The sequence below is a fragment of the Pongo abelii genome, chromosome 5 (genome assembly GCF_028885655.2).
Source record: "Pongo abelii isolate AG06213 chromosome 5, NHGRI_mPonAbe1-v2.0_pri, whole genome shotgun sequence".
Lineage (NCBI taxonomy): Eukaryota > Metazoa > Chordata > Mammalia > Primates > Hominidae > Pongo > Pongo abelii.
Window position 1 is genome coordinate 131,636,219 of NC_071990.2, and position 9,873 is coordinate 131,646,091.

The 9,873-nt window shown below is 38.7% G+C and overlaps 1 protein-coding gene across 12 annotated transcripts in view; it reads left to right on the top strand.

Annotated features, from left to right (window-relative positions):
- L3MBTL3 (L3MBTL histone methyl-lysine binding protein 3) overlaps positions 1 to 9,574 on the top strand; it is a 123,092-nt gene extending 113,518 nt beyond the window's left edge. For all 12 annotated transcript variants that reach the window (XM_024249141.3, XM_063724981.1, XM_024249139.3 and 9 more), the window contains 3 exons: positions 2,585 to 2,754; positions 2,975 to 3,037; positions 8,693 to 9,574. In XM_024249141.3, coding sequence (XP_024104909.1) covers positions 2,585 to 2,754; positions 2,975 to 3,037; positions 8,693 to 8,836 — 377 coding nt within the window. In that variant the 3' untranslated portion in view covers positions 8,837 to 9,574. The remainder of the gene's footprint in view (positions 1 to 2,584; positions 2,755 to 2,974; positions 3,038 to 8,692) is intronic.
- The last annotated feature ends 299 nt before the right edge of the window (positions 9,575 to 9,873 follow it).

Below are 9,873 nucleotides of genomic sequence, written 5' to 3' on the forward strand. Positions count from 1 at the left end.
ATTCAGAGCAATTCAAATTTTGGATTAGGCTAGTTTAAGAATAAACTTATTAGAAAACTGTAACAGAACAATAAGAAATAAATTTTTAAAAAATTTACCACTTACAACAGCCTCAGGAAACATCTGATACATAGGAATAAATTTAACAAAAGATGTGCAAGATCTCTACCTGAAAATGACAAAATATTAATGAGAGATATTAAAGAAGAGCCAAAGAAATTGAGGGATTTAGCTTCTTCATGGATTGGAAGACTCAATATTGTAAAGAAGTCATTTCTTAACCAAATATATCTATTGGAAATTTGTCTAGTAGAAATAAGCCCTTTACAAAAGAGCCTCTCTATGTGGACAATAAACATAGGGAAAGATTATCAATATCATTAATCATGGAATGCATTTGTAACCATAATGTGATACCACTATACACCCACTAAACGGTTAAAAAGAAAAAGATAGACAATACCAAGCATTGGTGTGGAGGTGAAGCAATTGGAGCTGTCATATGCTGTTGGTAGGTATTCTGCAGTTGTTTTGGAAAGCTGGCAGGATTTACCAAAGCTTAATGTACACACATGCTGTGACCTCAAAGTTTCACTCTTTGGTATATGTGCAATGGAAACGCATACATATATTCAAGAAATTGTTACCAGGAAAGGGTCCCAATCCAGACCCCAGGAGAGGATTCTTGGGTCTCACGCAAGAAGGAATTTGGGGCAAGTCCAGAGAGTGAAGTGAGAATGCAAAAGTGTATTAGGAAGGGAAAGGAATAAAGAATGGCTACTCCAAATGGTTGCCCATTTTTGTGGTTATTTCTTGATGATATGCTAAACAGGGGGTGGATTATTTGTGCCTCCACTTTTTAGACTGTATAGGGTAACTTCCTGATGTTGACATGGCAATTGTAAACTGTCCTGGCACTGGTGAGAGTGTAGCTGTGAGGATGACCAGAGGTCACTTGGTTTTGGTGGGTTTTGTCTGGCTTCTTTACTGCAGTCTGTTTTATCAGCAAGGTCTTTATGACCTGTGTCTTGTCCGCATCTCCTAGCTCATCCTGTGACTTAGAATGCCTTAACCATCTGGGAATGCAGTTGTCTCAGACCCAGTAGGTATCAGGCTTATTTTACCCAGCTCCTGCTCAAGAGGGAGTTGCTCTGGTTCAAACGCCTCTGACAAAATAATGTGTACAAGAATGTTTGTAATAGCACTGTTTGTAATAGCCCCAAATTAAAAACAACTCAGATGCTCATTGTTCATGATCTCCAAATAAATTATACAGTATTCACAACCACAAAAAACCATACAACAAAGAGAAGGTAACTTCTACTATTCACAACAATGTGGATGAATCTCAGAAACATGCTGTTTAGAGAAAGAAGCCAGATACCCAAGTTTCCATTTTAAATACAATTCAAAAAAGGGTAAATGAATCTATGGTGTTAGTAGTCAAGGAAGTGGTCACCCTTGACAGGTGAGGTGTGATTGGAAGGGTGTGCTGGCCACGTTTTGTTTTCAGTCAGGGTGTTGGTTACATGGGTATGTTCACTTTGTGAAAATTCAGTGAGCTTTACACTTAGTAAATTTCTGCATCTTTCTATAGATCTTAGAGATACAAAAGCAAGGCTTTGTGATAGAATTGAGGTGTCCTTGTAACTGAGCTGGTGTGTGAGCGGAGAGGAAATGTAGGGGAGGTGCCTTTCTTCTGAGGTGCTTTGAATACAGAGTTTTCAGAAAAGGTTTCTGTTCTAAAGGACCATAAGGAGATGACGATTGACAGCTCTAAGTCAAGTGTCCAGAGGACAAAAATCCTTTGCTAGAGAATGGCTGTTTTAGGAAAGCAGCCATAAAACTAGGTTTGGGTTCAGAAGCTCTAACATAAATAGAATATTCAGTAGGGTTTTTTTTTCTTTCAAGAGATGGGACCTTGTCTTGTTGCCCAGGCTACAGTAAGAATATTTAGTAGTTTTAATTTTGATCTGAACAAGTAAAAAATTACAAAAGCATTTGCATTTCTGCTGTTTTATTTTTATTGCAATAATTTCATATCCCTATCAAAAAATTGAATTGGCTATTTAAAAAATCAGTATGATTAGTAAATAAGAAGTTAAAAAACCAAACCAAGCCCTGAGACAAAAGGAGAGAGAAAGTACGCCAACTGCGCCAACTGTGAATACATGGTAAGCACAGGTGTTAGACGTGAGATGCACCTTGGCTGTTACCTTTACAAAATCCAAAGCAGAAAGGGGAGCAAATAAACAGCTTCCTAGAATAAGACTGACTTTCCTTCCCATTAAAACTTTGAGGCACATTTCTTATCTGAAGCATTAAAGAGACAACGTTGAATAACATAATGAAGCATGTCTTTAGCAATGAGTGCTGTAGCAAATAATATCAGTTGAATTTACAGGTTGTTTTTTATAGTGACCTTCAGTAAAGACAAAGAAGAGCCTATTCAATAGTATAATGCTGAAAGGAACCAATGCTTTAACCACTCCCACCCCCAGTCTCATTATCTGGGAGATGCATGGCATTTGGGGCTTTCTTGCTGCTTTCAGAGAGTGATTTCCCATTTGTTTTCATTGACCAGGTGCCCGGGAAGAACCCACCGTCCAGCAGGCACAGCGTCGGTCAGCTGTCTTTCTGTCCTTTAAGTCCCCAATTCCATGTCTGCCCTTGCGCTGGGAGCAGCAAAGCAAACTTCTTCCAACTGTCGCTGGAATCCCTGCCAGTAAAGTCTCCAAATGGAGCACAGATGAGGTATATTTTATTTTCTTTGCTGCCAGACACCAGATACAGGATTACTGGCTTAAGAGGTGTGGAACATTGAGCGTAGGTAGTGTTTAGTCTTTTTTTTCTGAAAGAGAAGAAATTATTCTGAGAGAAATAACTAATGCATATGGGTTAAACGTTTTGAACCTGTAGCATTTAGATTCTGACTGTGTTTTTTAACTGGGAATTTTGATATTGCTTTTGACAGGTGTCAGAATTTATACAGAGCTTACCTGGGTGTGAAGAACATGGAAAGGTATTTAAAGATGAAGTAAGTGTTCCACTAAATTGCAATATGTTACTTAATGGGATCAAAGCACTGAAATGCCCTGGATGGTGAAATGTGTGGAGTTGGCAGAGTCAAAAAGAGATGGGGTGTGTTGAAATTGACAAATTGATGTATACTAACAGGCAGTATGAATCAGTGGTATAAAAATGTCTTTGTATAAGATGAGATGCATAAGAATGTTTGTGAGTACCATTTTATGATGCCCCACAGCAGTAACACTAGGCTCCTTATAAAAAGAAGACCCACAGAACTTAATAGCATGCATTTATATGGTTTATAGCACAGAGAAAGCCAAAGAAAGAAATAAGCAACATTTTATCTTTTTAATAAAGTGAAATTAGTTTCCTTTATTTTATTTTCCAGCGTCATTCTGACAACACCATGATTGACTCCATTTGAGGTTTATAATAAGTAATATTAGCATTATGTCTAAAAAAATCCCTTAAGTCATATACATTCCTCAATAATGTTTATAATAAGATATTTGTCACAGTCCACTTTTGGAAGATTATTTTATTAGTTTTTAACTGCCTCTCCAAAACTTCAATATAAGAGGTGATTAAGAATGATAGCACTTACAGTGAGCACTAGAATAAAAAGGAATCTGGTTTCTAACTTTTAATTCTGTAAGCGTACAGCAGGAGACCCTTTTCAGTAGAGACCTTTAAAAATAAGCCACTTGCCTGTCATCTCCTTCAAGCAAAGCAGTCAATTACCCCTCTGATTTTGGCTCTGTCTACTCCTGCCAGAAGGCAGAAAGTAGACTGAGTAATCTCAGAAGGCTTTCTCCAACATCTGCTGTCTACAGTTACACACATACACACCTTGTTTGCTCCTATGTGTAAAGCTCAACTGTTAAGAACAGCATACTTTCCGTTTCATTGCAGGAGTATAGACACAGCTAACAATCCAGCCACCAGTTGTCAGTGTTGTTATACTGTTAGGTATAATCTATGTGTTAGAAGAAAGCATGTTAAAATGCACAAAGATCTGATTTCCAACATCTTTTTTCTGATTTATGTTCTTATTGTGCAAATGTTTTATTTTCTCTCTATTTGATCTTTAATTGGCAGTTACTCAGATTTTCTTTCCCTAAGTCCTGAGTGTCTTCACTGACACTCTCAATTCATTTTCTGTTTTTTCCTTTTTTTTTTTTTTTAATCGAGATGGAGTCTTGCTCTTTTCGCCCGGGCTAGAGTGCTCACTGCAACCTCCGCCTCCCAGTGGAGGCGATTCTCCTGCCTCAGCCACCTGAGTAGCTGGGATTACAGGTGCCCGCCACCACGCTCGGCTAATTTTTTTTGTATTTTTAGTAGAGACTTGGTTTCACCGTGTTGGCCAGGCTGGTCTCGAACTCCTGACCTCAGGTGATCTGCCCACTTCGGCCTCCCAAAGTGCTGAGATTACAGCCTGAATTCATTCAGTATCGCTGAGCAGACTTAGAGCCACATCGGGAGCTGTTGGTCAGTCTTGGAAAGTGTCATGTAGTCATTACCTTTGAAAATAATAAAGCATTTTTGAAAATTTATAATGCATCTCTTTTATAACTTCTGTTTTTTTTATTCTGTTGATATCTAGATAATCCATATAGGTTTGCTCTATTATTCAGGTTGAGTAAGATTCAAGTTTAAATTGAAAATGATATGGTATTTTTTGAGTAATTTTTTTTTATTCATGGCAGATTGTCTTTGGAGATGTTCCTCAGTTACCAAATACCCTCAAAGCTAGATCCTTTTCTGGAGGAGTGAGATAGTTAATATTCTCTGTCGATATGTATTATTCACTCATTTACTCCTTCATTCATTCATCTTGTGCACATTAGTTAAATTCCGACCATGCGTATGTTACTTTGTGTCATGCTCTTGTGAGAAGGATGACTCGAAAATAATGAAACCTAGTCCTTGTTCTCAAGTGTCTCACTAGGTCAGTGGGTTTGGATTTTGAGTCCTACAAGTAAACCATAGTACAAATATAACTGAAGTCTTACAAATCATCTTTAAAAGGCAAAGGACAAGTATTCAGATAGGCTGTTGTTGGAAATTATCCTTGACTTCTCTCTTACACACGCCACATCTCATCTGTTGAAAATCCTGTTGGGTGTATCTTTGAAACATGTAAAACCCTATCACTCTACTGCCACCACCACCCTGGTCTGTGCCACCATCCTCTCCCACTTGGATTAGTGCAGTAACCTCCAAACTCACTTTCCTGCTTCTGTTTTTGCTCCTCTACAGTCTATTCCCAGCACAGCCAAGGTGACCCTGCTGAAACATAAGTCAAACCATGTCACTCCTCTGTTCAGATCCTTCCAATAGCTTCATCTCTCAATCAGAGTAAAAGCAGAAGTCCTTACAAGGGCCTGCAGTCTGACACCTCATTACCTCTCTTGCCCCCTGGCTCTTTGTTTACACTGCCCCTCTCGAGTCTACACGCTGGCCTCCTTGCTCTTCCTCTGATTGTCCAGGCTTGCTCCCACTCCTCCTTCTGCACAGAACACTCTTCCTCCAGATGTTCATGCGGCTCACTTCTTCTGCTCAGATGCCAGCTTGCCAATTAGTCCTGCCCTGACTTTCCTACTTGAAATTGCCTCTTGTCGCCACACATGCATCCCTGCTCCTGCTGCCCATTCATCTTCCTAGTCAGCTCTGTTTAATCATAGCACAAATCACCTTTTTTTTTTTTTGAGACAGAGCCTCACTGTGTTGCCCAGGCTGGAGTGTAATGGCACAATCTTAGCTCACTGCAACCTCCGCCTCCCAGGTTCAAGCTATTCTCATGCCTCAGCCTCCCAAGTAGCTGGGACTGCAGGTGTGTGCCACCACACCCGGCTAATTTTTGTATTTTTAGTAGAGATGTGGTTTCACCATGTTGGCCACACTGGTCTTGAACTCCTGACCTCAAGTGATCCACTGACTTCAGCCTCCCAAAGTGCTGCAATTACACTCATGAGCCATTGCTCCTGGCCAACATGAGTCACTTTCTAACTTACTAATTAATTGGCTTACTTAGTATGTTTATTGGCTTATGGTCTGTCTACCACTTCTAGAATGTAAACTCCACAAAAAGTTTTTTGCTTGCTTGGTTTTGTTTTATTCCCTGCTATATGTCTAGGCCCAAGAAGAGTGTTTGGAATATAATAGACATTCAGTATATTTTTGTTGAGTGAATACATTCATGCCTTTACACTCTGAGAAAGACTCATTCAGACAGAGCATGTCACTGTGGTTTGGAGTTAAGGCATTAGAAAAGAACAAACAGTGAACAGTGGAAAGGGCAGTGAACTGGAAGGCAAGAGCTCCTGAATTCCAAATCCCTCTCCCTTGTTTTAGGCCATTAGCAAGACACCTAATGTCTGGAATAATAGCATTGTATATTCATTGCAGAAGCTAACAAAAAAAAAGTAAGCCTTGTAATACATTGCAGCGGTCACTGTTGTTCTTAGGATATACTTTCTTGAATTAAGTTTACTTCCTTCCAATCAAGGCTTGTTCTTATGGCCACATGTCAGAGCAACCTGTATGTAATAAAGAGTTTGGAAGTAGCCTCAAGATTTTTTTTCTTTCTAGTGTATGTAACCTTATAAATAACAACCTACCAAAATGTGTCCTTACTGTCCCACTTTTAACTTCAGATCCCAGCCACTAAGTTCTCTGGATGTTTTTTCTTCATCAGTTACCTGTTGTGTTATACTCTCACATAGTTTCAGAAGGAGGCTTGGTGTCTGCCGCAAGCCTTCAGTAGAGCCAAGGCTATAATAAACCAATCAGCCTTTGTAGTGGGCTCCTTGGGAATGTCAGTTGACATTTTCATTAATGACTTAGAAGACTTCTATAAGGCTGTCCATTGTACTAAGGTCTGCCTTGGTTAAACGAAGTGTTAATAGATCTGCCTTTCCTCCTGACCTTGCTTGTCATAGCACAAGCAAATGAGAACAGACCAAATGTTTCCAAAAAACAGAACATTTCTTATACCTGCCGCTTAACGGTGCTACACTTGGAGATTAACACTGGAACATCTTTCCTTCTAGTTTACAACAGCAGGATGTCTTTTTACTGAAATTAGCACACTTTTTCCACATAATTATTACTTGAAGAAGTTGTGTAAGATGATTCCAGTTCGTACTGATGAAGCATTTAGGCAGTCTATATTTACAAGTCTTTCATTTTTAAAGGAGAGAGGAAAATCTTAAGAAGTAGCTATTTAATTATATCGCCTTGTTTAGAGAACCGTTTGCAGAATTTAGAGTTGTCTTACTTTGCTAGGGCCACCATAACAATGCCAACCACAAACCGGTGGCTTAAATAGCAGAAATGCATTGTCTCATAGTTCTAGAAGCTGAGAATCTGAAGAAGGCTAGAAGTCAGGGGGTTGGCAGGGTTGCTTCCTCCCGAGGGCTGTGGGGAGAGAATCTGTCCTGGGCCTCTCTCCTTGACTTGTAGATGTGACTTGTAGATGGTGGTCTCTCTTTGGGTCTTTATGTTGCCTTCCTTCTATGTGTGTCTCTATCTCCAGATCTCTCCTTTTTATGAGGACACCAGTCATAATTGGATTAGGCACCCACCCTACTCCAGTGTGACCTCATCTTAACCAGTTACCTTGCATTGACCCTATTTCCAAATAAAAGTCACATTCTGAGGTACTGGGGTCATGACATCCAACATACACATTTTTGTGACAGGGACACCATTCAACCCATAACAGAGTGCATTGCGTCAAGGTTTCTGATGTTCTAAGGCAGAGAACAAAAGTGTGTTTTACTTTTTGTACAAGGTGGGAAAACTGAAAGGGAAACTCTTTTTTTTTTTAAGGTGATAAAAGAGCTGAAAGTCATAATGAAAGACTGTTTCTTTGCTCTGCCCAGTAAGCCAGACATCATTTTCATAGTATTTTATCTTTTAACCTAAAAGATGTGTTGTACCTTTGAACTTCTAGAGAATAGTAGCCTATTTTTCAGAAGCATAGACTTTTGTCTTAGAAGATGCCCAGAGAGAGGAAGGGTCTTTCTCATGGTTACGCTACCTGAGTATTAGAAAAACCGCCTTAAAGTCAGTGACTCTTAACACCAGCCTCACATTCACTGTTTGATTGCCCCGTTAGTAAATGCTTTTCTTCTGTGTGTAAAGACTAACTGTGGCCACACTAGAGATAAGTGTTATCTTTCTGATTTTCTTTTCTTCATGGTGGAAGGCTAATTTTGAAAAAAAAAAAAAATGTTGCATGTAGCTGATATGTTTGCCTGAACTATTTTATGTCCACAAACACTCATGTACCTGTTATCTCTTCTAATTTTAAAACCTGCCATGATAAAAACTAGACTTTGGGCATCCTGGATTTTTCCATATTCTTCTTAACTCTACAACTAATTCAGAGTAATCACAGGAAGGTATGGGCACCTTCTATTTTCCTTTGGGCTGGTTTTTCAGGTGAATTAGTTTACTTTGTTCCCAGTCCACTTTGGGGTGTGTCGTTGTGGATAAGAAAGGTCCATATATCAAGAAATGTCATTCACACATGAACTTCTCTGTGTGCTTTTTTAGCATTGCTATGTAGAAGACAGCTGGTAATTTAACCTTGAATAATTTCTACAACACTGCATCTTGTTAATCCACATTCTGTTGTTTTTTTCCCCCATTTTAGCAAATTGATGGAGAAGCATTTCTACTTATGACTCAAACAGACATTGTTAAAATTATGAGCATTAAACTGGGCCCTGCTCTCAAAATTTTCAATTCCATCCTGATGTTCAAAGCTGCAGAGAAGAATTCTCACAATGAACTTTGAAGATGGTGAATTCTGAATACCATCAGCATTCTGCTTTAAAGCTCATGTTTTATTCAAAGCACAAGGACGGTTATAACTCCTAAGTGAGAAGTCTCCAAAACTCAAAAGAGCAACACTATCGGATTATTTATATTACTCAAGAGACAATATATATGAATTCTTATGAAAGTGCTTGAGCTTTTAACCAGGTACTGTCTAACAACAGTCATCTTTTGGTTCTGTTCACTGAGCTAAATTTATCTTTGTAAATCTTTTTGAGTCTGGGGGGTGGGGGGAAAGGGGGACTTCATTAATTATTTATGGTAATGGGGGGGCAGAGTAAGAACTTTTGGCATTTTGTAAACATTGTTGAATTCTCTTTCATGTACATTGTTTCTTTTTCAATACTTTCAGAAACCTTTTTATATAATCAAATTTCAATTTAAACCAAATTAGTCAAAACCTGGCTAAGTTTAGCCGGTAGGACTGTTATCTGTATTGTTAATTTTGTGCCATATTTTGAATTGCAACATTATGCTAAGTATAACTTTGCAAGTCATGATATTGCCTAACTGCTTGTCGTAATTGTCAGGGCTGAATAGTTGTAAGAATGACTTTTCTTTGAATCAGTATTTTTCCTTTTGCACGCATTATGAAATGTTAAACAAATTACTTTTCACCAGCATCTTTACTATAATTACCAAAAACATGTATATAAAAGAATGGAATTGAAAAATAAAATATATAAACATAAATAAATTAGGTAGTGTATTTGAGTGGCATCAGTCTCACTCATCTTGGTGCCCCGGTGTTTACAAGAGCCAGATGGTGTCAGAGGAGTATGCAGTTGTATGCAGTTATGGTTGGGGGGAATGTTTGTGAGGGTCTTGAACTATTTATGAGATGATCTTGAGCTTCTAATTGTCATTGATGAAATTGTGGTGGTTTACAGAGACTAAGAGCTCATTCTGTCAACAGAAACACTAATCGGTAAAGAGCCCTGTCTCAGGTCATGCATTGTCCTCCAAACCCAAAGGTTTTTTCAGGGTTGGTTGAAG